Raw genomic sequence first — 26,460 nt, 5'->3', positions numbered from 1 at the left:
GAGTTCCAAGCATCGTGGCCCCAGGATCCCCCAGCCCTAAAAAGTCCCCCTGAGCTACTGCTGCCCTGGGTGCCCCGAGTGTGCCCCCACCGCAGGACACCTGCTCCTCTCCTCCAAGTCTTCCGGCAGGAGGCTTCTCAGTGCCCTCGACCTCACAGCCAGGAAGAGGGCACAGCACACAAACACACCTGAGAGCAGGGAGAAGCCGGGGCGCTTCTGTCTGTTCTGGCAGATCCCAGGGAGGCCAGCTCCGTTCCCTAGAAACCTGTGGCCTGGTGTAATGGGTGTGGGGACACCTCACCCAGGCCCCGTATCCCAGCCCATGGTCTGGGGCTCGTCCACAGCCTCGGAAGCCAGAAATCAACCCGATGAGGGCTCTGGTTTCACCCTGGGTTCGCAGTGCCATGCATAGTGTGGCTCAGGGGCCAGCGTGCTCCCTCCAGAGGAGCCTCAAGGAACAGGGTTGACCTTCAAGTTCACGGAAGGGAAGGTCAGGTGTGGATTCAAGATGCGTGGCATGGTCCTTGTCTTGTTTTCAGTGGTCTTTGTTTTAGTCTCATCCCGGGACCACAGAGCAAAGGTCTCCCTCCCTGTCCTCTGTCCACAGATGGAACCCCGCGCTCCCTCGGGGCGGACTTCCGGGCAGCAAGACCCAGGAGGCCACGGCCAGGCAGGAGGGTGGGCAGCCAAGGCCACGGGAAGGGCCCGGGGGGCTCAGAGGCAGGTCGGGGGTCAGACTCGTGGGGCAGGCGCATGACCCTGTGGGAGCTGGGCCAGCACTTAGTGCTCGTCTCAGGGCCCAGGTCCTCCTTCCCAGCAGAGGGAGGAGATGTACTTAGCCCCCACGGGCGAGCGGCGATCCCTCTCATCACCATCATCACGGCTTGAGTTTTAAGTCAATAGAGTGGTTCTCTGAGATGTGGAAATCAAGCGGCTGTGGTTCTTGGTGAGTCCCGGGCCTCCTGGCTTGGATCCTGGGTTGTGCCCACGGCCACCTGCTGCGGACAGACCGGAAGGTCAGGGCAGCTTTTTGGAGCCAGGCTGATGCTCTGCTCAGCCCACTGGTCCCGAAGAGTGCCTGACTCAGAGAGGATTCTTAGGAAAGGGAGGCTGATGACAATCCTTCCCTCGTGAGAAAGGGTTCTTCATTTACTGACAAAGTTCTAGGAAGAGGGCCCAGGGTTCGGCAAGCCAAGAGTGAGAAGGGAGACTCCCATTGCTCATCTTGCTTGCAGATTTGACGATTCTAGGCAAAAACAGCCCAGGCCAAGGACAGCCATGCAACGCCACGTTTTCTAGAAAATCCAAAGGTCTTCTAAAGCAATATAAATGTGGGGAGGATGAGTCCGGGGTCCCAGAGAAAGCATGGGAATTAAGGAGGCCCAAAGGGGCTGTGTGACTTTAAAAAGTCACCGAACCTCTCTGTGCTTCACCTACACATAGAGCGGGGTATGATGAGACCTGCCTCGCTTACCTCGTGACCACGAACGGTAAAATGACATGATGTTTACCGAGTGAGTCCATGGGGAAAGGCCTCACTGATCTCAAGCAGGGCGGGCTGCTCAGAGGAGGCGGAGTTTTAGAGGGATCTTAGTCGATGAATCGGAAATCGATGGGCAGGAAGGAGGTAGAAGGACTTCACCCGCGGGAAGAGCACGAGCTCAGGCAGAATCTGTCTGGCTGAAGAGGGCTCGGTGGCTGCAGCTGCAGAGGGTGGTGGCCTCAGGGAGATGGGCGGGGCCCAGGTTGGGCGTGAGTGGCTTAGACCGGCTTTCTTAGGCCCTGGGGAGCTATGGAAGGTGCTAAGAGGGAGGAGAGGGGCTCAGACCTGTTTGCAGCTCCCCCAGCACAGGGTGGAAGATGGACGGTGAGGGCAGACTGGAGACGAGCTCGTGGACCAGGGAGGGGGCGGGGAGGAAGGGCCTGGACCCCAGGGACCCCACGGGAGCCCCCTCAGCTCCAGGAGGGCAGCAGACAGTGGCTGAAGCGGGTCTGGGGGAAGCGTGGACGAGGTGAGAAAGCTGTGGCCCATGTGGGGAGGCGGCCAAAGTCCCCTGCAGAGGGCTGTGGGTTTTGCACCCAACTCTCCCTAACTGGTCAGGACAAGATGGTGGGACACGTTAGCTGCCCATAAACCAGACTCTCCTCAGGGGCTGGCAAGGGGCCGGGACGCCTGTTGCTTGTTTGGGCCTTCTGGTCAGTGTGTCCTGTGTGTCCCCCAAACATCAGGACCGTGCAGTGAGGGTATGAGTGACCAGGGCCCAGTGCAGCGGGTACGACGGTGACTGGGCGCACCCCTCCCTGCTCGGCGTGCACAGTACGGGGAAAGGACCCGCCCGGGTGCACCAGGAAGGGGCCCAGCCAGCTCGCGGTGGCTCGCGGTGTCCACTGATGGAAGATGACGAGAAGCCCCGTGGCGAAGGATCTCGACACCCGCAAGAAGTTGGAGGCTCATCCAGGTCCATAAACAGCACTGGAAGATGGTGGGCACGGGTGGGCGGGTGAAGTCCAAGGGCAGGATGGGCGTTCACCAGGGACGTCGGCTCCACCTTCTGCAGTTCCCACCTTATGGGGCATTTCACAGTCTGAGCTTTTGGTCCCTTGAACACACCAGCCCCATTCTCCCTGGAATAGCTGTCTCCCGACCCCATCACCCATCCTCCTACCCTGCTTGTGTTCTTCCCAGCACTTGGCATCATTCTCAGGCCTAGAGGTCAGTGTACTGTCTGTCTCTCCTCCTGTCACATCAGCCCCATGAGGCAGAGCCTTGATGCTCACAGTTGGGTCCCCAGTACCTACCACTGCCTGCCACTCCCAGGGCCCTTGATGAGTATCTGCAGGGTGGATGGATGGATGGATGGATGGATGTGTGGATGAGTGGGTGGACGGATGGATGGATGGACAGATGGATGGATGTGTGGATGGATGGATGGATGGATGGATAGAGGGATGGATGGGTGGATGAATGGATGGATGGGAGAATGAATGAATGAATAAGTGAGTGACTGAATGAGTGTGAGGTCTTCTGACCCAAAAGCATTGTCTGCTCTAACTCTATTCTGGGAAGCAGTGTAGTTAGACAGGCTCTCTGCACGCCAGCACTGTGGACATTCGGGGCCGGATCATTCTCTGCTGTGTGTGTGGTCACCCTGTGCACTGTAGGGTGTTTACAGCCTCCCAGGCAGCAGCAAAGTTGTGACAACCCAGAATATCTTCAGACGTTGCCAGGTGTCTTCGGGGCAGGGGGTAGGGGTGGGAGGCAGGGTGCAAAGCTGCAGCTGGTAATATAGAGATATATATATGCATAAATGATACTCACAGCCCCCTCCCCAAGTCCCCGTGGCGAGTGGCCCAATCCCCAGGTGACCTCTCACCCCTCGGGGAGCCACACTGGAAACTGTACGCTTTGCTGCTGCCGTTTATTGATTTACCACATATTTACATCCCATCAGGAAACCCGTCACGCCTCCATCCACCAGGGCCCTGTGGGTTTCCGCCGGCCGGCCTGCTCCCGACCCAGGCCCAGGCTCGAGGCCGAAGCCATGGCTCTGGACGTCAGACATTCAGCAGGAGGGGCCGGTGCTCCTCGGCGGTGGCAGCGTCACCGGGAGGGATTTCGTAGACGACAAACAGGGAGGAGTACAAGCAGCCCAGGAAGGACACCAGGCTGGAGAAGTACATCACCCCGTTGGCGCTGCCCACAGCCGAGGTCAGAGGCCCTAGCACCAGGGACACCAGGATCTGGGCCAGGAAGTACTGGCAGCTCAGCAGGGAGATGTCCACGCCCATGCCCCGCCGGGTGCCGTCGGCGCTGGACCCTGCAAACTGACCAGAGATGTGCGTCAGCCAGACCAGGCCCCCTGCGGCCCTGGGACCCAGCACCCGTGCCCAGCAGCTCACGTCCTCTGGGCCCCACGTGCACAGGGAGCCCGGTCAAGACTGATAATATTTGTGTTCTGGGATGACGACAAGGAAAGGAACCCGCGGCCAGCAGGGGCTGGCACGGCCTCTTCCCGGTCTCCCGCCTCTAAAGGAGATGCGGGGCCTGCCGGCCCGGCCCCCTCCACTCCAGCTCCGCCCTCTCTGAACCCTTGTCCCTACGACGCCTGTCGTGCTCAGAGATCCCAGGGTCTACAGCGCTGCTCCTCTGGCCTGTGGCCTCCACCTTGGACGTCAGCCTCCCTCCGCCCCCAGCCAGCACCACGCTGGGGACACAGGTGACACGTGGTCTCTGAGCAGAGCTGCCAAGTGGCAGCGGGAGTGACTCTGCCCCCAGCACAGGCCACTTGCACCCCGCGGACTGCGGCTGGGCGCCACCCGGGGTCCCGCCCGGCCTGGCCCCCCTCCCAGATGCAGCTGTGCTCTCCTCTGGGATGCTGGACAACTCCCGCCCCGCCGAGGCTGTGTTCCCGCGAATTGGTGTCACGTGAGTCCTGGGGACACCCGCCCAGCCCGTGGGGGCCACCGCCATGGGGAGGTCGCAGGGGAGCCCTGGACCCGCAGCCCAGCGGAGACCGCGTGTCCAGAAGACTTGACGGGCAGCAGAGGCCCGAGCCTTCCAGCGGGGTCGAGTGGCCCAAGGCCCCACGTCCCCTCCCACGGGGCAGGGCCGCCCTCCACCGAGAACCAGCACGTCCGCGTACCCCGGTGAAGGGGGCTCCCGGGAGGTGACAAGGGGGACAGTGTGCTCAGGTCACGTGCACAGCCTGAGCACCGTCCAGGGGGCGAGTCAGCCCCCGGGGCCAGGCCTGGGGGAGGCGCCAGGGGCCCGGAGTTAAAGGGGCTGCGGGAGAGGCAGCCGTCAAGGTGGCCTTTTAGTGCCATATTGTAAAGCCTCAAAGTCACGGCCAAAAACCTACGACGGGAGCGTTATTCGGCCACAAGGAGGAAGGTGGTAGGGACCCACTCATACACAGGGCGGATAAGCCTTGAAAACGTGAGGCTGGGAGAAGCCAGACACACAAGGCCACCTATCACGTGATCCCATGGACGGGAAACGTCCAGGGGAGCGGAGGGCTGGAGGGGTGATGGCCAACGGGGAGGGGGCTCCTTTTGGGGGGTGACGAAAATGTTCTGGAATTGATGGTGTGGATACACTAAAAGCCACTGAATCGTACACGGGAAATGGGTGAGCTGTGTGGCACTGCGGTGACTTCTGCTCAATAAAGCTGTTAAGGGAAAATCCACCCTGAACAAAATGCCAAAATTTGACCTAAAGACGGGATCCATTTTCCTGAGTTTTCCTTTAGCCTCAGACGCCACCAGGACTCAGCTCAGCCCTGTCCCTTACCCTGTCTTTACGTCCCCGATCTCTCGCTCAGTGTGGATTTTTGGCATTGATGCTCATTTTTCACAAAAACCACATTCACGAATTATTGACCTCGACCGCTGAGTTTTTGGTGCCCACATGCCCCCAGCCGACCCCAAAGCCCCGCAGAGCCCTCTCCTTGCGGCTCTCCCAGCGCCCCCCAGTTCCCTGCTCGAGCAGCTTCCTGCCGGGGTTCGTGCTCTGCCGGTGCGTCCTGATCGTCTCCCCGTTTGAACGGGGCCCCGAGCTGTGCAGCGGGTCCCGGGACCCTGCGCAGGTGGAGAGTCACCTGGACGTGGGGCCCGAAGCAAGGAGGCCGGCACTCACCTGCTTGCTTTGGTAGTAATCGCACAGCAACGAGTAGGGCAGGGTGCACAGGGTGGAAAACAAAATCCCGTAGGTGATGCAGAGGGACAGAACCACGTAGAGGTTCCTGGAAAGGGTGGCAAGCCCAGTCCCCAGGCCGAAGGCCAGATAGGCGATGAAGTACAGCGTGCGGACACTGAGGTGCTCCTCCAGCTTCTCCAGAATAGCTGCGACCCAGAGAGGAAGGTGAGTGGCGCCCCGCCTGGGGCCCCAGGCCGCCCGCCAGGCCGGCAGGCAGCTTGCCCCTGACCGGGAGACCCGATCGGGGGCCCCAGGGAGCTAAGGGACCACTGATGGGGTCGTCCGGATGGGTGGCAGTGCCTGGGGTGGACCCCTGCACACCCAGGGGAGGCCCCCAAGTGCTGCAGCAGGTGAAGGGGTCTTTGGGTGGAAAGATCAAAGAGGCTAGAGAGTTTAGGGTTTGCGGCTGAACCCTGAGTTCTTGCACGAACCGTAGTGCTTCTGTCGCTTTCCTAACACAAGGACACTGACAGCCCCACCCCGGCCGGCCAGTGTCTAAGGACCCTGAGGGGCCTGGCAGCTCGGGTTCCGCATGACACCCCTTTCCGGAGTCAAATACCCCGGGGCCACTTCCCCACGTCCTGGTGCCGCCAAACACCCAGGCCCGCCGGGGTCCGCCAGCGAGAGCCAAGAGATTCTTCCTTAATAATGTGGTCCCTTGACCGCCTACAAAAGTCACGGTCCTGACTGTGGGGCTGCAGCTTGCTAACGGGGTCCACAGTCTGCAGCCGTCAGCCTGAGTCTGGGCTGCAGCCTGTTTCTGTACCACCCGGAGCTAAGAACGGTTTTCACATTTTTAAATGTTCAAAACAAGTCCAAAGAAGACAGATCTTTTGTGGCGCATGGAAATCATACAAATCCGAATCCCGGGCACATCAGCGAAGTTTTGCTGGAACTCGGCCCCGTGTGCTCATCACACCTCGTCTGCCTCGAGGGCAGCGCCGGGTCGCCCCACCGGAGCCTGTGGCCGGAAAAGCCAAGAGGCCAGACTCTCTGGCCTTTTACTGAAAACGTGGGCGGACCCCTGAGAGGAAGCCTGGGGTCTGTGCGCCGCCAGCTAGGCCACCACTGGGACGCCCCGGAACCCACAGGCACTCAGCACAGCGTCCTAGGTCCATGGGGCACGCAGGGTCAAACCTCAGGGTCGTCTCGGCCTCCCCGCACCCATCCCACGTGTCCCACAGCCTCACTCGAGCCGCACCCCCGGTCAAACCTGCACCCTCCCTCCCTCTGGACCAGCCACCAGGAGAATCGACATGGGAAGGGTGGGGTAGGGGTGGCAGGTGGACGGCACACCCCCCCGGGAGTGACCTCGTGGTTTGTCCCTGGGCCCCCACGTGTCCCTCGCTTACGGGCCTGACACCCCGCCCCATCCCAGCCAGCTGCTTACTCAGGGCCGTACACACGCCCGTCCCCACCCGGCCCTGCCCCGCCGCGCAGCACCAGGCAGCGTCCCCAGCTGACCCCTGACGACGGGTCACTGGATAACGGAGAAAAAACAGCGCTGTCTCCCCCCAAATTGGGATGCTATGTCTGCAGCTGTGAAGATACAACCTTCCTTCACTGAATGGGTCCCAGCCACCCAACCCAGGGGCCGTTATCACTCCCACGGAGGCCCCGCCCCCTGAGCCCAGCCCACCGGTACCTGAGTAGAAGGCAGCGCTGAAGGCGTAGATGCACATCCCCCAGCAGCCCACGGTGACCCCGCTGTTGTATTTCTGATACGCTTCCGACGTGTGCGGGGCCTTGGGGTCCCCCTGAAATACCACCTCGCCCATGAAGTCCGTGTAGAAGAGAAGCATCCCCTCGAAGGAGAGCCACCCTGGGAGGGGGGAAGGGCCGGTGACGCGGGGCAGGCGCTGGCCCGGGGCCCCTCCTCCGCCCGCGGGTGGTTTTGACCGATGATTGAAGGAGCCCGTGAGTTTTGTCGATTCAAAACTTAAAGAAGGAATTACCTATAGCTTCACCACGCAGACATGACTTTACCGCTGTTAAAATTTTGTAGGTTTCCTACCCGTCTTTTTAAAATATATATTCTTATAACATAGGCTCTGTCACGTGAAGGTTTTGTATTCTATTCTTTCTCTGAACGTTATTGCCAGGAGGAAAGCTAACCCTCAGCTCCTCCTGTTTCCCCCTCCTCTGCAGGGGAGGCGAGAAAATGCCAGTGGGGCTCCAGCCACAGTGCGGGGGCAGGGGTCACCCGTTTACCTGGGAGAAATACATTAGGAAGGGCAAGTGTTGATGGAGATCTAATTTGCTCTGTTACCGAGAAAACCACAGCGCTCCTTCCTCTGATTTCCCCGTGCATTTCCTCTTTTATAGAGGAAGGAGGTGATATTTATGGGGTCTCTTGGACCCCAGTAATTATCACGCATGCTCCCTATGCCATTGAATATTCATGAACAGCCCCATCTTAATGGCAGCAAAATACTTCACACTGTGGATCCGTCTTCCCATTGTTGGACATCTATCCTTTCCCCCATCCCAGTCTTTGGCTATCATGAGTCGTGCTGTGAGAAATACCTCGCACATGTATTTGTGATGAAACCTCGGACTACATCCTTGCAAAGAACACCAAATAGGTAGGATCTCTGGGGTAAAGGTGATGGGCATTTTTAAGATCCTTGCCTGTTGCCAAATTGCCTCCTAGAGGGTCATTCTGATTTACATCCCACAGTGTTTGAGAGCCTAGATTATCTCAGATTCCTCATCATCCTCAGACGGTCAACAACCCAACAGCAAAGAGACACCGAAGGGCATGGAACGCAAGTGGGGCTTCTCGGTAGTCATTCAAAAGCCGAGCCTGTGAACCTGAGACCAGCACCGGACATGTGTGTCTGTGTGTGTTTACGTCTCAGCTCTAAGCGTGAGGGGTCCAAACTGGCTTAAGACACAAGCCCACTAGTGGGAAAGGGATGCCCCCCCTTAATTGTGAGTTGCCCAAAGAGCTTTTGGTCTTGAGGATCTGGGCTCCGTGGAGACCCGGCTCTTCCTGGAGAAAAGCCCTCCCCGCGGCCCCCCTGCCCCGCCGGTCCCCACCACGTCCTGCCCCTGGTGACGCCTGGGGAGGCCGAGTGGAGGGGAGAGGCCTCCGGGCATCCGGAGCCTTGCCCCTCACGCAGGGCCACCTGAGGGGGGCAGGACACGCGGGAGGCTGCGCCGCGAGCTCACCCAGGAAGTGGTTGAGGCAGAGGTGCCGCAGGGCCTTGGGCATGTTGCAGATGGTGAAGCAGAGGTGCCTCATGGACGGCGGCTGCCCCGACGGCTCCCTGGGGCCCGTCAGCTCACTCTCGTATTTCACGCCATTCAGTAAAATATTGGCCACCTGAAAGGGAAGCCCCCAAAAGTTCCTCCTCAGCGCATCAAACCCCAGGCACCCCTCGGAAGCGTGTGTTTTGCTTCGATGAGAAAGTGAATCAGAAACACAAACCCAGAGGCTGGGAGGGTTTGTCTTCCTGGGCGGTGAGAACTGGACACCAAACACCACCCGAAAGAGAGAAATGACGTTAAGGCGTCTCTTCAGAGACGGAAGCGGCTGAGAATCGAATTTCCCTTCGCGGTGCCTGCCTTTGGGCCACAGAGAGGAAGCTATGACCTTGCCAAACGTGGAATACGTTTGAAAGAAAAGAAATACGGGTCAGTTGAAATTCAGACCTTACGAAGTCTCATCTTTTCTGTAAGAGAGGATGTAAAAGACTGATTCCAAGGTGACTGGGCGTCTGGACTCCTACCTATACAGGGGTTAGGGTGGCCAACAGAGCCCGTGCAGGGAGGGAGCCGGGCACCCAGGCAGCTCCACGTCACCAGCATCTGTCAGGGCAACTCCATCGCCAAATATGCTCACTGGCTCAGTTTGCTGCCTGTCCCCGGAATGACAGGGCCTTGCCCCACCGTGGCCCCGCCTGGGCTGGGGGTGCAGACAGCAGCCAGGTGAATGGACGCCTCTGGGAGCTGGACATCTCGAGAGAGAAGGTGCCTTACTCTGGGTCCACGCGGGAGCCTGTGCTGGGTCGGCACCTGGACGTTCCGGGTGGGTGAATGAAAAGGAAGGGAACAGCCCACGATGCCGGTTCCAAGGGCAGCTGCATCAGCAGAGCTTGTCGCCCACAGCTGCCGGAGGAAGACTTCGACTGACATCTGTGTCCCCACTGAGCCCAGATGTGTTCAGATTTAGCTCATGAACTTTATATTTTCCTCTAAAACTGATTTGAAAATGGAAAGTTTTAAAAGGATTAAGAAGAGATTTTTCAACCAGAATTTAAGGACTGTATCTAGAGGCCAGGTGGAATTTCGGGAAACAGGACAGGATGACCCAGTATTGACAAGAGGCTTCATGAACTGCTCTGCTGTCCTTAGGAATGAGGATGACATGCCCTTGACTCGAGCAGTTAGAGAGGTGGCTTTCCTTTGCCGAGGATGGGATTCCTTCCGGTGATTTTCAGTTCTTCAGACGCTTTCCAGATCTGAGCTTGTGGATGCTGCCCACGGGGACCTGGCTGCTTCCCTGCAGGACTGGCGCCCACCTGTGCAGAGCGCTTCCTCGAGATGGGATGACATTGAGTTCAAGACACGATAGAGGTGGCCCTAAGACCGGCTCGCGGTAACACAGAGGAGGCGTGGTTAAGCTTCAGAATTTCACAACGAAGCGAACATGCGTGGCCACCTCCCAATGTCAGCCTCCCACGAAATCAGGGGGTCTTCCCAGGCACGGGAGTGTGGGTGGGGATGTCTGACGGAGGGTCGGGCCGGCATAGCGGGGCCTGCTTCACGGGAGACGCGGCCACGTGGCAGCCGTGTCCAAGGGGCATGTCCAGGTCACCCGCCTTCGGAACTGCCCCTCTGGGGGCCTGTGAGGGTTGAACAAGGGTCATAGGCTTCCTGCTCAGGAAACTCCATCCCCTGCATGCCCCTGAGGGCAGGGAGGCCCTCACGTCTACTTTAAATGAGCATAACTCTCTTTAATATAAAGTAGCCTCTTCCAAGAGCATGGACTCTGAAAGCAGCTAAAATCCCACATGAAAGTTCGTGGCCTTCCAGCCTATCCTACATACAACACAGACAGCCTTCCGGAAGGTTCTCTCCTTCCCAGAACATGCCTGCACCCTTTGGGATCCAGAGTATCGACAGCCTCTGGGCTGGTTGGTTAAGGTTGCCCACCTGGGGAGGAAAGGAGGCCCCAGAAACAGCCGCCAGGTTTATGTTTTGTTTCTGTCCTTCAGGAAGACTTAGCTCAGTTGGCACTGGGCGCACACGGCCAAAGCGGGCTGGACGTTCAGGGAAAAGACTAGGAATGACCGCAGTACACGTGATGCTGTGACAAACTCACTGGATTAGCCCTGGGCCAACGTAAGGGTGTTTAAAAGAGCCGGGCCTTTGCTGTGGCCAGTGTCTTAAAGTGCGACCCCGAGCAGAGACCCCAAAGGCATCCGTGGGCTCACGTCGGGCCCAGAATCTCGACACTGACAGGATGTAAGGATGAGGATGTCCCTGGGGCCCACCTATTAGACCCAGGTCCCTCCTGACTGATATGCCCAGATGGGCCGGGAATTCCCTTCCAGATCATCTGACGAGGGGGGACCACGCACGGTGCCCTCTGACCCCTGGCTCCCCCCTCCCACGGCCCCCGGACGTTTGCTTTTACCTGTTGACTGAAGGTCACATTCCTTCTCCTGCTGGTGTCGGGGCCACCTCCTCCGGCTGTGTCCGGGATGGCCAGGGTCTGGGGTCTCTTTAGGATGCCAGCCGACCGTGGCTTGGAGGTGTCCAAGGAGCCCACCCTCAGCACGTCCCCGTCGGGGCCGGTGGCCAGGGCGACGTCCCTCCGGTCCCCGAGGCCGCGGTCCCGGTGGTAGAAGCCATCGGGGGCCCGGGGGAAGCTGACACTGATTGCCTGCCTTGGGGCGCTGCCGGGGATGGCCAGGTGGCTGTCGTGGCCACCCGTGAAGCAGTCGATGAGCACACTGTCTATGTTGGACGTGGCGAAGGACGAGGCGAACTCGTTGATGCCCGTCAGGGAACTGTCCCTGCTGATGAAGCTGCCGTACTTGGGCGTGAGGGGGCTCAGCGGGGAGATGGGGCTGGAGAAGTTGGTGTGGAGGCTGCTGGCCGGCAGGCAGGGGACTGTCTGGCCGGCGCCCTCCTCACCCAGGACAGGAGGGGAGGGAGGCAGCGGGAGGCTGGGGCTCTTCATGGCCGGCCTCTTCTCGGCCGGGGGCCGCAGGGGTCTCTCGGGGATGCTGACCAGGGTCAGGACGGTGGAGATGCTCAGGACGGCGGCCGTGAAGATATAGATGACCCGCAGCTGCCCGCCCAGGGCTCTCCCGAAGCCGGTTTTATCCCAGTGGATCCCCCCGACCACATACCCGAACCCTCCTCCGAGACCTGGGGAGAGAAACAGGGCAGGGAGCGGGGAAGAAAGCCCCCGAGGAAGGTGTTCGCTTCCTTACTTGATTCGTAAAATCCACCCCAAGGACCCGGATGTATCATCTGTCCCACCTGCGCCCCAAAGAAAAGGAGAAGAGAATGGGATTTCCGGGGGGACCCTGGGGGACCCGGTCCCCTGCCCTTGAGGGCCGCCTGCCAGGGCATGATGACCGCCTGCCCACACTCTGGTCCCCTCTGCACACAGCGTCTTAGGAGGAGCGAAAGTGAGTGTTGACACTGGGTCACCTGTCCCCTCAGAGTCCCGCCCCTCCCCCAGCTTCAGCGCTGTGTAAACACGGGAGACCTGGTCCCCAGCACACAGACCACTGCACGTGTGCGTGCGGGAATTCACGTGGCCACCCCTGTCTTCCTCACCTGGAGACATCGTCCTTGGGCCTGACCACCATTAAGAAAGTCACCCCTGGGCTTCCCTGGTGGCGCAGTGGTTAAGAATCCGCCTGCCGATGCAGAGGACACGGGTTCGAGCCCTGGTCCGGGAAGATCCCACATGCTGCGGAGCAACTAAGCCCGTGCGTCACAACTACTGAGCCTGCGCTCTAGAGCCCACGAGCCACAACTACTGAGCCCGTGAGCCACAACTACTGAAGTCCGCGTGCCTAGAGCCCGTGCTCCCAACAAGAGAAGCCGCCGCAATGAGAAGCCCGCGCACCGCAACGAAGAGTAGCCCCCGCTCGCCGCAACTAGAGAAAAGCCCGCGTGCAGCAACGAAGACCCAATGCGACAAAAAATAAAATAAAATAAATAAATTTATAAAAAAAAAAAAAAGAAAGAAAGAAAGTCACCCCTCATGGGTCACCCCTGGTGGCAGCTCCCCAGGCCCCGGAGCCACCAGGGAACAGGAGGGCTGCAGGAATCTGGTCCTTTCCTCTGATCCCACTCACTGATCCCACGGCCTCAGGGACCCAGCAAACAGCCAATGGTTCACACAGCACAACACGAAAATGTAGGTGATGCCACACGGTGCCCGGCCATTGGCAAAAGACATTCTCACCTCCAGAAAGTGCCGTTTCCTCCCGCCCAGCGCTGGGCTCCCAGTGGCAGAGCAAGGCCAGGCGCCAGGGCTCCACCCGCCCAGCCCCTCTGCAGCCACATCACGCATCTGAGGTGCTTTTCTATTTTGAGTCCAGCTATACTCTGACCAGGCTACTGGTTGGGATGAGTAAAACTCTTGGTTTACTCTTGGCGATGCAGGGGAACCTGCATCCGACCAGCAGGGGCCCTCCCTCCCCTCCACTTGGGGAGATCCAGCCGTGTCAGGAGTTGGCCTTTTCAACAGAATCGCCTGTGGAAAGGCCTGGACTCAGACACATTCAGCCCAACCTTCCACATGTCCCTATGGTGGGACATGACCCTGAATCTAGTTATTTAATGGCTTTCTGTAGAACTTCATTTGTTCCAGACTCTTCTTACGGGCCTCTTAATCTCATATCTAGCCCCCCCCGCCCGCCCCCAGATTTATTATTCTTAACTTTCCACATTCATGGTCCTAATTAGCTTCCCCCACTCCTTCTGAAGACACAGTTGCAGTTTGGTGACCCTTAATCAAGGTCAGATTTGGGAGAACTTTATGAACTTTTTTTTTTTTTTAAATGATCGAAGCGATACATTTGCACAGTTGAGGAACTATACTCAACAACGAAGAAACAAACAACCTGATTCAAGCAATAGGCAGAGGACTGGAATAAACATTTCTCCAATGCTAGACGCACGGCCAACAAGCACATGGAATAGTGCTCACATCACCGATCATCAGGGAGATGCAAATCAGAGCTGCAGTGAGATGCAACCTCACATCCATTAGGATGGCTACTATCGAACACTTTTTAAAAACCCAGGAAACAGTAAGTTGACGAGGAAGTGGAGAAATTGGGACCCTTGTGCAGTGTTGGTGGGGATGTAAAATAGTGCAGCTGCTGTGGGAAACAATAAGGAGGCTCCCCCCAAAACTAACAATAGAGTTCCCCAGCTCTTCCACTTCTGGGTAGAGGCCTAGAAGAACTGAAAGCAGGGTCTTGAAGAGATATTTGCACCCCCATGCTCACAGCGGCATTATTCACAATAGCTAAGACGTGGAAGCAACCCAAGTGTCCATCAAAGGATGAATGGATAAGCACAGTGTGGTCTATACATGCAGTGAAATATTATTCAGTCTTAAAAGAGTAAGGAATTCTAACATACGCTACAACATGGATGAACCTTGAGGACATTGTACTCAGTGAAATAAGCCTGCCACAAAGACAGATACTGTTTGATTCCGCTCACATCGGTTCCTTAGCGCAGTCAAATTTGTAGCGACAGAAAGTAGAACGGTGGTTGCCAGGGGCTGGGGGAGGGGAGGTTGGGGAGTTATTATTTAATGGTTATAGACTTTCAGTGTCACAAGATGAAAAGCGTTTCGGGGGTGGGTGGTGGTGATGGCTACACACCAGTGTGGAAGTATCACAGAACTGTACACATAAAAATGGCTAAGATGGTAAACTTTACGTTATGTGTATTTTAACACAACTTTAAAAGAGGAAAAAAAACTAATTCAGAAGAGTACAGATCTTCATGTACTTACTACAGAACTACATCCTGAAAAACCCATTGTAAGTTGAAAATATCATAAGATGAAAATGCATTTAATACACATTCCTATATATAAAACAGATAACCAACAAGGACCTACTGTATAGCACAGGGAACTATACTCAGTATCTTGTAAAAATCTATAAGGGAAAAAATCTGAAAAAGAATATATGTATATATAAATATATGTATAACTGATTCACTTTGCTGTACACCAGAAACTAACACAACATTGTAAATCAACTATACGTCAATTTTTTAAAAAGGGGAAAAAAAAGAAAAGGCACTGAATACACCTGACCTACTGAACATCATCGCTTAGCCCCGCCTACCTTACACATGCTCAGATCACTTCCATTAACCTACAGCTGGGTCAAAGCATGTAACACAAAGCCTGTTTTATGATAAGGTGTTGACTGTCCCATGTAATTGACTGATGACTGTCCTGAAAGTGAAAAACAGAACGGTTGTCCGTGTAGGGCTGTTGACCCTCGAGATCACAGGGGTGAATGGGAGCCGCCGCCCAGCATCACAAGAGAGGATCGGACTACATATCGCTAGCCCAGGAAAGGGCAAACTTCAGATTCAAAGTGCAGTTTCCACTGAATGTGTATAGCTTTGGTCAAGGCAAAAAGATCGTAAGTCAAACCATCATAAGTTGGGGACTGTCTATATAAGATAAAAAACTAATTCCTTCTTCCGACCCTCCAAACTCCTGCCTGCCTGGACCCACGCAGAAGCTCCCTGGACCCATGTGCATACGGGATTGTAAAGAGAGATGAACAACGATGTTTTCTGGAAGAAGCGACTGAGGCTTGGAGGGGCCAAGCAGTTGCCTAAAGCCCCACATGAACAGGAGGAAAAGCACAAAACCGATTCAGGATTTCAGCTCCTGGGCCACCCCGGCCTCTTCACAGGTCCTACACATATGACATCTTTCCCTGGATTTTTAGAAATCTTTTCCATTGCTATTATAAATGGGATTGTTTACTTTGGAACAAGATAAGTGTTTTATATACAAACGCTAGAGGGATTGATTTTTATACGATACTTTGATAAGCAAACATCATACTGAATTCTCTTACTGTTTTGCAGTTGATTCCCTTGAAGGTCTTGTTTGCTTTATTTTTAAACTATTTATTTATTTATTTACTTATTTATATCTTTGGCTGCCTTGGGTCTTCGTTACTGTGCGCGGGCTTTCCCTAGTTGCAGCGAGCGGGCGCTACTCTTCATTGTGGTGTGCGGGCTTCTCACTGTGGTGGCTTCTCTTGTTGTGGAGCACGGGCTCTAGGCACATGGACTTCAGAAGTTGTGGCTCATGGGCTCTAGAGCACAGAGTCAGTAGTTGTGGCACACAGGCTTAGTTGCTCCGTGACGTGTGGGATCTTCCTGGACCAGAGCTCGAACCCGTGTTCCCTGCATTGGCAGGCGGGTTCTTAACCACTGTGCCACCAGGGAAGTCCAAGCACAGACTCTTTGTTTTTTCTTCCTTTCAATTTTATTGAAGTAGAGTTGATTTACAGTGTTGTGTTAATTTCTGCTGTACAGCAAGGTGATTCAGTTATGCATATATATTCTTTTTCATCTTCTTTTCCATCATGGTTTATCACAGGATATAGGATATAGTTCCCTGTGCTGTACACTAGGGCCTTGTTGTCGATCCATGTTATATATAATCGTTCGCATCCGCTAACCCCACACTCGCAGTCCAGCCCTCCCCCAGCACCCCTCCCCTTGGTGGTCATTCCTGCCTCCTTCCCGACCTCAGTGGGAATGTTTCTCGTGTCTGGCATCAAGCACAGCACAGGTGTGTGCGTGTGTGTGTACACACAGTCAATTGTCATTATTCACGGATTCCATATTTCAAATCTACCTACTCAGTAAAATTGATTTGTAACCCCAATAAATACATGTGTAACACGCAATCACTCTCGGATACGTGCAGAGCAGTGAAAAAAAATTTTTTTGCCCGGCTTGTGGGATCTTAGTTCCCCGACCAGGGATTGAACCCGGGCCACAGCAGTGAAAGCGCCAAGTCCTAACCATTGGTCCACCAGGGAATTCCCAGAGCAGTGAAAGAGTCGCCCGGCACACACGGTCCCGGCTAAGACTTTCCACAGTGATGTTCTGCCCTGTTGTTTCAACTCTCACACTGTCAACAACCATCCTTTTCATAGTCCATGTGGGTGCTACATGTTTGCAGTTTTGTGCTTTTTTGGGGTGACACGCTGTTTAGTCGACAGCCCCCAAGTGTAGCGCTACCGCTGTCTAGGGTTCCCAAGTGCCCGGTGCCCGCGATGTGTCTTATGGGGAAAATATGTGCGTTAGACGAGCTTTGTTCGGGCACGAGTCATAGTGCTGCTGGCCGTGAGTTCAATGTTAATGAATCCGTGATATATACTAAATAAGATGTCTTTAAACAGAAACACATAGAACAAGGCTAGGTATTGATCCGTTGACAAAAATGATGTGGCCAGAGGTTCGCAGGAACCTAACCCTGTATGTCTCCACGGGCCATGATTCGAGGTTGGCTAATTCAGAGCTCGTGACGCCTTTGAACGACACAACTACCTGAATAACGAGAATCGACGACGTATAACACTATTTACACACGGTTATATACACACATACAGAGCTATATACGCACATATATGCATATATATCAACGATATCTTCCATAAAAAAGAATGAAATCATGCCATTTGCAGCAACATGGATGGACCTAGAGATGATCATACAAAGTGAAGTAAGCCAGACAGAGAAAGACAAATATCATATGATATCGCTTATATGTGGAACCTTAAAAAAAAATGATACAAACGAACTTATTTACAAAACAGAAGTAGACCCACAGACATAGAAAACAAACTTACGGCTACTGAAGGGGAAGGAGCGGGGAGGGCTACATTAGGAGTTTGGGATTAACATACACACACTCCTATATATAAAATAGATAAACAACAAGGACCTACTGCATAGCACAGGGAACTCTACTCAATATATTGTAGTAACCTATAAAGGAAAAGAATCTGAAAGAGATTCAGATTATATATATATAACTGAATCACTTTGCTGTACACCTGAAACTAACACAGCACTGTAAATCAACTATACTTCAATAAAAAAAGAAGTATAGATTAAATATAGATACTATAGTATATAACATGTGTACTGTTGACATATGTGGTTTGAGAGGCGCACTTTCAAGCACGTCCGTGCTCGCCCACGTCTTTGCATTTTGTCCCAGTTGCACAGAACCTTACCTGCCAGGAGGGCATGGATGTTCAGGCCGCGGTCCTGATCGGCGGGGCTGCACACGTCCATCATGTACGCATGGCTGGGGCTATCGGCCGAGTCCGCGCTGAAGTCCATCAGCGCCACGCCGCACACCGTGAGGAGGATGCCCCACTTGTGGTCGTGGGCCGTGTCAGCCAGCGCCGTCCCGATGTCCCTGCCGTTCAGCAAGAGTGAGAGGCCCAGCAATGCGCCTGGGGATGGAGAACAGAGTCACCAGGGAAGCGCGGCCCTGCCGGCCCGGCGGCCACCACTTCAGGCTGAAATCTTTTTTTTTGCGGGACGGGGGCCTCTCACTGCTGTGGCCTCTCCCGCTGCGGAGCACAGGCTCCGGACGCGCAGGCTCAGCGGCCATGGCTCACGGGCCCAGCCGCTCCGCGGAACATGGGACCTTCCCGGACCTGGGCACGAACCCGCGTCCCCTGCATCGGCAGGCAGACTCCCAACCGCTGCGCCACCAGGAAAGCCCCAGGCTGAAATCTTTAGGGCCCCAAGAACTCCTTTTTAATCAGACCCTAAGCACTTGGATCAGGGTTTTTATTTCATCAAGCACAGCAGGAATGATATAGACTTTATTAACTCTTTTTTTTTTGGCCGTGCTGTGCAGCTTGTGGGATCTCAGCTCCCCAGCCAGGGGTTGAGCCAGGCCCATGGCAGTGAAAGCCCGGAATCCTAACCACTAGGCCACCAGGGAACTCCCCTATTAACTCATTTTTAAAAAGTGATCAAAATGAGATATTTTCACAGTTAACCCAGACTGGATTACAGGGTGCTCTCCGCTACCGCACCAGTGACACGACCTGGATAACTGTTTTGGTCAACACTCTTTTAGATTTTCCTAACAGGAAGCAGTTGGGGCCTTTTTTCTTTTTTCCATTTTATTTCAATTCCAAAACAACAGACCTATAGCCAGGACAAGAATGAAAGGGCGTCTCCTTCCAAACCTTGAGGTACATCGGTCACTCCAAGCGCCCAACAGTGGCTGCAGTAGGAATCCTGAAATAGAGCAGGTCACTGGTCACTGCTAGGTCCCCATTGCACATGGGGACCAACACCAAAGAGCTTCATCAGATTCCTGAAACACCTGCACTCAAACGTCCCCAGGGCATCAGAAGAATAAGATGATGAAACTCAGAGTCAGCAACAGAACCCTGAGCTAGAAAACAAAAGATAACCAGACTCTTGGAATCACTCAGCTTCTCCTTAAATTTTCTACTTAGGCCCCTACAAGGCACGAAGGAGCCATGACCTTCTTGGGAATCCAAGAAAGACCAGGACCTCCCAGACCCAAACCACCCCCAGCTGTACTGCTTGTCTCCTCTGATGACACCGCCTGGCACGGGATGGTGGAATCCTCGGGGTCCGCTGAAGTCTGGTCCTTTATCTGGTTTAGATAAAGTCCCTTAAGATACGGGGTCTGACCGGCCATACCTGTGTTCTGGTACAGCCCCACACAGCTGGGGGACTTACTCTGGCCCCTCCCTTGTCCCCCTGGGGACCCTCAAGCTGCCTCCACGGAGGTTTCTGGAAGCTTCTGGGGAGGTTTCGGAGGCCCTCGCGGGCGGGCCGAGCGGGGCTCACCGAGGATGGGGCTGACGAACCACACGAGGCTGTAGAGCTGGTCGGGGAGGCCCATCTGCAGGAGCACCGGGGTCACGTACGCCGTCTCCATGGCGTAGCTGAACTCGATGCCGAAGAGGACGCAGCCGTTGAAGAGCAGCTCCCGGAAGGACCTCTGGGGGTGCAGGTCCCCGAAGCCCACCAGCTCGACTGGACACGGGGTGTTAGGGGGCGGGGGCGGCGACGGCCGGATGCACTTCCTCCTCTTGGGGTGCCGTTTGAAGTTGTTGGCCCGGTGGCTGATGTGCCGGGTCATGGACCCCGAGTAGCCGGCGATCGGGGGCCTCCAGAGGTCCTGAGGGGTCAAGGAGGGGAAGAGGGCCTCTCCCGGAGGGGCGCTGCTCACCGGGGAGGTCATCGTAGGGGGAGCCGGTGGGTGCTCCTGTGGGGAAAGCCCGTTTGGGGGCAGCCGTCACCCGCGGGGCCTCCACCACGCGAGCTCATTTGTCCCGGTGGCTCTGTCCCTCCACCCCCCCGGCACCGCTCACCCATCCACGTGGGAAAGGTGAGTTCACTCGGGGGTCCCGTAGAGCTGACACCGAGCCCCCGGAGTGGAGCCTGCTGTGTGGACGGTGTCCCTGGGCCTCACTTTCGCATCGGGGCAGCCCGCCTGCCCGGGGAGACCAGAGCCAGAGAGAGGATCAAATCCTTCAGGTCCCCGCACTAAAACTCAAAGGGACGGTTCCCCAGACAGGCTGTACCGGGAGGGCCCAGCAAAGAACCACGAAGAGTGGGAGCCACCAAGAGCCCCGTGGCTGCCCTCAGGCCGCACAGGTTGCCGGGCTGTGTTAGGACCTGCGGCCCATTTCCAGGGCTAATTTTGCCCTTCCCTGCAGGCCCCAGGGGAGCAGAGGGGGAGACCAGGCACCCTGGGGGGAGACAGGACTCACAGGCACCCTGAGCGCTTGCAAGTGGTGAGGGGACAGCCCTTCCTTCTCGGGATGGAGAGTCACACCCTCCCTAATACGTGGGTGTCCTCTCCACCCCAAGCCGGAGGACCCAAGCCTAAAAGCCGCGGAATGAGTTCAACTCGAGTCTTTTCCTTTTACATCAGCTGGACAAACGAATCTTCAGTCGAGTCAGGAGAGCTGAGACTTTCGTAGTGTTTGAAATGCTCTCTTTAAAGAAATAAACCGACTCCCTGAATCCTGCTTGTTATAGGCAACACCCTGAATAGGGATACAGTTTACCAAAAAAAAAAAAAAGTGAGGGACAGAAAGAATCCGGGAGGGTGAGAAATAGATTTTCCTCCATCCTCAAATTATTTTTTTGAGGAATTTTTGCAACGCCCTCGCCCTGGGTAGGGAATTAGCAGGCGTGTAGGCTAATTCATAGACACTCCTGCCTCCTCTGTCCCCCACCTCCCTGGGGTTTACAATGTGTGCCACTCGGAGACCTGCCCTTGGGCATCCAACTGTTTTCACTGCTTAGAAATTAATCTAGATTGTAAATATTAAAGGAATAGATTCTAGCATGTTGACCTGTGCGTTTTAGCCAATGTCAATTTTACTAAGCACAGGGAGAGGAAAGCTACTAAGATCAGAGGGAAAGAGACAGATAAAAACATGAGCGGGGGAAGTTCTGCATTGGGTTTGACCTCTCTGACACAGCTCAGCCCATCTGTATCACAGAAAAGCAATCGCCTAAGTTTCCTTTGGAGTCCTTCCTGGGAAGCAGGCCCTGAACCCGAGACGACATTCCCAACATTGATAGGTTTCCTTACAAGAACACTTGTTATTTACCGAGATAAATAGTAGAGGCTTTCTTTCAAAATTAGTTTTTGTTTTTTTTTTTGCGGTACGCGGGCCTCTCATTGTTGCGGCCTCTCCCGTTGCGGAGCACAGGCTCCGGACGCGCAGGCTCAGCGGCCATGGCTCACGGACCCAGCCGCTCCGCGGCACGTGGGATCTTCCCAGACCGGGGCACGAACCCGCGTCCCCTGCATCGGCAGGCGGACTCCCAACCACCGCGCCACCAGGGAAGCCCCATCAAATTTAGTTTTTAAGCTTTAGAAATGAGGCCCTTATTTCTGACTTTAACTTACTGTACACCCTCCATCACACTCTTGCTAGTCGATAACTTCTTTATGAATCACTCTGAAATTCCTTATCACTCCAGATGTGCATCCCAAACTCCCCCACTACCCCACCCACTCGGGGATTGTCTTCCTTCTCTTCAGAAGACACCAGTGGTAGAAATGATTTTTTCTAGAGACGTCCCAGCAGGATTCAGAACGCAACATGTTAACGCAATAAACCATCTCCACCAATCCATCCATCCATCCATCCATCCATCTACCCATCTTCCCACCCACCCACCCATCCATCCACATCCACATATACATATCCACCACCCGTCCTCTAATCTACCCAACCTACCCGTCTACCCATCCACTCTTTCGAATATCCATCCATCCATCCATCCATCCATCCATCCATCCTTCCACTTGCCCACCTACCCCCACCATCCTCCCGTTTGGCTGAGTACTGAATACCAAGACACTGAATTTATAGAGATAAAAGAAAGACATAGCTCTTGCCCTCAAGTTAGGTGAAACAGTGGAGGAAAGACATGCTAAGCGGTGGGAACCACCCATGCAAAGGAGCTCTGTGCACCAGCTGGGCACGGTGGCGATGTGGTGATGAGAGATGAACCCATCAAGAAGGGATTAGTTGACCAGGAAGATTTGGTACGAGGTTTCACACCAAGATGACAGGGAATGACATAACCAGCGAATCAGTCTGCTCTCGCTTCTAGAAAAGGTATATCTTATGACCTTAAAAAAATCCCACGCTCTCCTCTACAACAAGAGCAGAGGGAACCTAAGAACCATGCAGACAAGTAATACTTCACTAAAAACATAATCCACTTACGAAGATTAAGTCAAGTTTTTAAAAAATTAAACTTTTAAGCTAAAAGCATCTTGTTTATGTTCCTCACGGGTCTCACTCAGGCCCTTGTACATAGTAAATACTCGAGAAAAAATGGCTGGTCTTGCCTTCAGAAACCCAGGTGGTTGTTAGTTGTCCCTGGAGCTTCATAGAAATAGAAATAGAAATAGATCATAGAAATAGAGGACCCGCTGGAACACCGCATAATAAGACTGTCTCCTTAGAAGTCAGAAGGAAGACCTTAGCCCAGGTGTGTCAGAGAGCTTAACCTGACTTCACCTGTCTGGTCACAGCCCCGCACCTGCCTCGGTGGATAACTCCCTCTGTGCCTCTCTACCTGCCCCTTCAGGCACAGGACGCCTCTCTTTCCTATTGGCATTTTACCCCCATAAAGTGAACTTAAGTGAACACGCGTTAGAAACCTTCCCTTTCATTTTAGAATGAAGAACCCTGGGCCCCGTCTGGAAGAATTTTAGCCTCACTCAGCATAAGGCAGAAGTATATTTTTGAAAAGGGAGGATATCTGACCCACTTAAAATGGACTATGTAAATAGTCCATGTCTCTACCTGTGATGTGACAATTTCACCATCACCTGCCCACCACCTCCAGCTTTAAAACACAGCCCGCAGCCGGTCCTAGCAAAAGTGAGACCCTCACCGCCCCCATCCTACACCCCGCCCCCCGACACACATCTGAACCGGAATTCAACCTGAGCTTGAACAGAGTCTTCACTAAGGCTTCCCCTTCAAGTTTGGGCGATCAGGGTTACCGCTTTTATTTAAAAATACATATATTCAAAGCTGTCCACGGAAGTTTATTCTAAGAACTACTGAAAATTCACTTTTGAATGTTATAAAAAAAGAAAGTAAAATGTAAACTAGTAAAATAGAATTTTAATACAAATATTCATCAGACCATCTCGATCACACTGTATTACCGTTTACTCAGCCCCCCCAAAATGTGCACATATTCCTGGACCCCCCAGGTTATATGCTGGGTCCACTGTGCTTCTAGAATACAGAGGGTGTTTCAAGGAATGAGCCCCTCAAATTGTGTTATGGGATGACTAAGCAGCAATGGATTAATAAAAATAAACAATGTCCATGTAATTCGTATGCTTAAAATTACCCCACTCTGACCTCAAATCATTTCCTCATTTCTCTACGTGAAATCAGGCTTCCAACTGTGGGGTGACATGGGGCCGCAGCCCTTCCCCGTCCTTCCTTCTACCAATTCTCAAAGTTTATACTTCAAGGAAATCTTCCCAGACCAGTAAAGGGCTCTATGGACTTCAGGGGATGTATTTAATCAGCTAGTTGCTCAATTGTGTGTCGCCCACTTCTCACTTTTGATCTGTGGCAATCTAGCCCCTACCTGACAGCCAACTGATCCCCAAACCCCCGGTGAGGCACACATTGAACTTTCATCAGCACCTGGTTCTACTTCCCTATAAAAACTGAAAAACAAAAGCATTATGATAACCCCACAAACGACCTGTCGAGGACAGAATGAACCGAACCGCCGTAACCCTCCCGTCTCAGCCTCAGCATATTACCCTTGACGAGAAAGCAGAAATCCTTGGTGCTCATCATAAACTTAATCCTGGGATGCTGAGACAGATTATCCCAGGGCCCCAGCCATCCAGAGCTTTCATTAAGCCTCTGGCGGGAGGTGAACCGGAAGCTGATGACACCTGCCCAGGTGACCCGGGAACAGGCCTCCGGCACCCATAAGCAGAGCTTAAGCCTGGGGCAAATTCCAGTGTTCGGTCTCTTTCCTTGCAAATGTGAAATAAATCTGTCACCCAAATGCTACCCTTCTCAGGGCGGGAGAGTTCTGCACTCAGGGGGCGAGACGTGGGCTCCACTGACAGTTCAATTAATTAGACATCCAAGGGGAACAAAGGTCTCAGTGCCAACCTCCAGTCCCAATCCTGGCACTCTGATTACCCTGGGGCCTAAGCCGCGACTCTCCCAGCACAGAGCCGGGAAGCTGTGCGGAGGGCACAGGAGGAAATGGAGGTACCTGTGGGTCCAGCCAGGAGGCATCCCTTTCCGAGGCCGGGGTCCTGCCTGCCCCGGTCGCAGCTCGGGTCCCGGCCCGGCCGCCCCCGGCCCGCCACTGCTCCTGCAGCATCACCCCGCGGGGCGGGGCCGTGACGTCATGGCTGCATCCTAGCCAGGCTTCATCCTCGCCGCCTACCGCCGGTACCCGCAGAGCATCCTTAAAGCGGCACCGCCCTGCAGTCCGCCGCGGAGGCGCTGGACCCCGCGCAGGGCCCCCACCCCTCGCCAGTCGCTCATCCTCCTGAAGTTTAAAGGCCGGCAGAGTCTGCAAGGAAAGCTCCAGAAACAGGCCCGCTATGACTTCCGCGGGCTGAGGCGTTCTGGCCTTGGTGGGCCCCTTTCTCCATAAAAAAAAAATATATATATATATAATTATATATATTAAATATATATAATATACATTAAAATTGTATATTATATATTATAATTATATATAATATATAATAATTTTATATTATTATATATATAATTTTATTTTACAGCTGTGTTGGTTTAAAGATTAATATATTAATACTGTATATTAAAACATTTCCCTTGGCCTAAGAGTTCTTTTTTTTTCCCCCTTCTGATTTTAAAAGAAATGAACCCATATTTGAGGATCCCTAAAAGCACTGTGTGCTCTGGACACTGCCCACTGTACAGAATAAGTTGATCTTGCCTAGAAATATTATACTGCATTCACTTATTCCCTTAACCGAGGTATCAGGTGCTACTCTGTCCCAGCTCTACCCTAGGGACTGGGGATACAACAGTGAACAAACAGGCAAAAGTTCCTGGCCCTGTGGCATGACATTGTAGAGAGGGAGAGACACATTGAACAAGACAAATAACATAAATAAATGGTAAGTCAGAAGACAGTCATCCCCAGAGAAGGGGCTTAGGGAGTGTGGGGCTGGGGGTTGGGGGCGCACTGCAGTTTACATAGGGTTGTTGATGAGTCCCCACCCAGAAGGTGACATTTGAAGAAAGACTTGGACGAGGTGAGGGCGTTAGCTGTGCTGATGTCTGGGGGAAGGTCATGCCAGGCGGAGGGACGAGCAAGTGCAAAGGTCCTGGGATAGGAGCTGAATTGAATCAATGACAGAGCAAGTAAGTACACTGTACAGTCTGTAGTGAAATTACAAAGCACAAATTGCTACTGGGGGAAGACGTGTGGCTCTAGGGAAGTTTATAATAAGGGGATGTGACTTTGATGGGAGGGCCGGGGGTCCTTGAGGAAATGACCCTGGACAGGTGTGCTAATCCTCAGTAGAGGGGGCAGCATGTGCAGAGCTCCTGTGACAGGAGGGGGCAGGGTGAGCACAGAGCCAGTGGGGCTGGGATGCCTAGGTGAGCTGGGGGTGGGCTGGAGGCAGCTTGGGCTCAGGCTGTGGGCCTCGTGGACTGTGTCATTTTCTAAGAATAAGGAGAAGCTTAGATGGGTCCAGTGCAGTGGAGAGGGTGACATAAGTCATATTCATATTTTGCAGAGATCATGTAGCTCAGAGTGGAAAAGTGGGTTGGAATGGATCAGGGGAGCCAGGTGGGCGCACCAGGGAGGATCTTAGAGAACTGCCCAGGCAGGACAGGCTGTGAGTGATGGTGGAGAGACAGAGGTGGTGGGTTGCCTAGGCATTTGCGGGTGAAACCAACAGGGCTTGGTGACAGGTTGAAGGTGGGGGGCATGGGGAGGAGGGAGGGAGGTGTCCAGCCTGAGCACCCAGGCAAAGGAGAGGAGAGCATTTGGGCTGGTGGGGCGAGTCACAGGGTAGCTTTGATACAGAATGAGTTCGAGGGACCTTTGAGACAAGGAGGCCCCTAGAGACAGGTCTGGAGATCAGAGACGGTCTTTCGAGAATCACTTGCACGCAGGAAGCCAAACTGTGGACAGTGACA

At 54.2% G+C, this 26,460-nt stretch overlaps 1 protein-coding gene across 4 annotated transcripts; it reads right to left on the bottom strand.

The window, feature by feature from the left end:
• Positions 1 to 3,555: 3,555 nt before the first annotated feature.
• SLC45A1 (solute carrier family 45 member 1) lies at positions 3,556 to 24,655 on the bottom strand (the record flags this gene model as incomplete). Of its 4 annotated transcripts, XM_079923504.1 has the most annotated exons (9): positions 3,556 to 3,825; positions 5,636 to 5,841; positions 7,341 to 7,517; positions 8,870 to 9,023; positions 11,340 to 12,079; positions 17,977 to 18,201; positions 18,911 to 19,003; positions 19,589 to 20,009; positions 24,545 to 24,655. In XM_079923504.1, the coding sequence occupies 9 exons, from the start codon at positions 24,653 to 24,655 to the stop codon at positions 3,556 to 3,558; spliced, it is 2,397 nt and encodes a 798-aa protein (XP_079779630.1). The 4 variants fall into 4 exon arrangements, with proteins under 4 accessions (XP_079779630.1, XP_079779631.1, XP_079779632.1 ...); XM_079923505.1 differs by lacking the exon at positions 24,545 to 24,655 and having other exon boundaries at positions 8,843 to 9,023; positions 19,589 to 20,397; XM_079923506.1 differs by lacking the exons at positions 18,911 to 19,003; positions 24,545 to 24,655 and having other exon boundaries at positions 8,843 to 9,023; positions 19,589 to 20,397.
• Positions 24,656 to 26,460: the final 1,805 nt, after the last annotated feature.

This window comes from Stenella coeruleoalba, assembly GCF_951394435.1.
Source record: "Stenella coeruleoalba genome assembly, chromosome: 1".
NCBI classification, from domain to species: domain Eukaryota; kingdom Metazoa; phylum Chordata; class Mammalia; order Artiodactyla; family Delphinidae; genus Stenella; species Stenella coeruleoalba.
The sequence above is the reverse complement of the archived record's forward strand: the minus strand, read 5'-3'. Positions and strand labels throughout refer to the sequence as shown.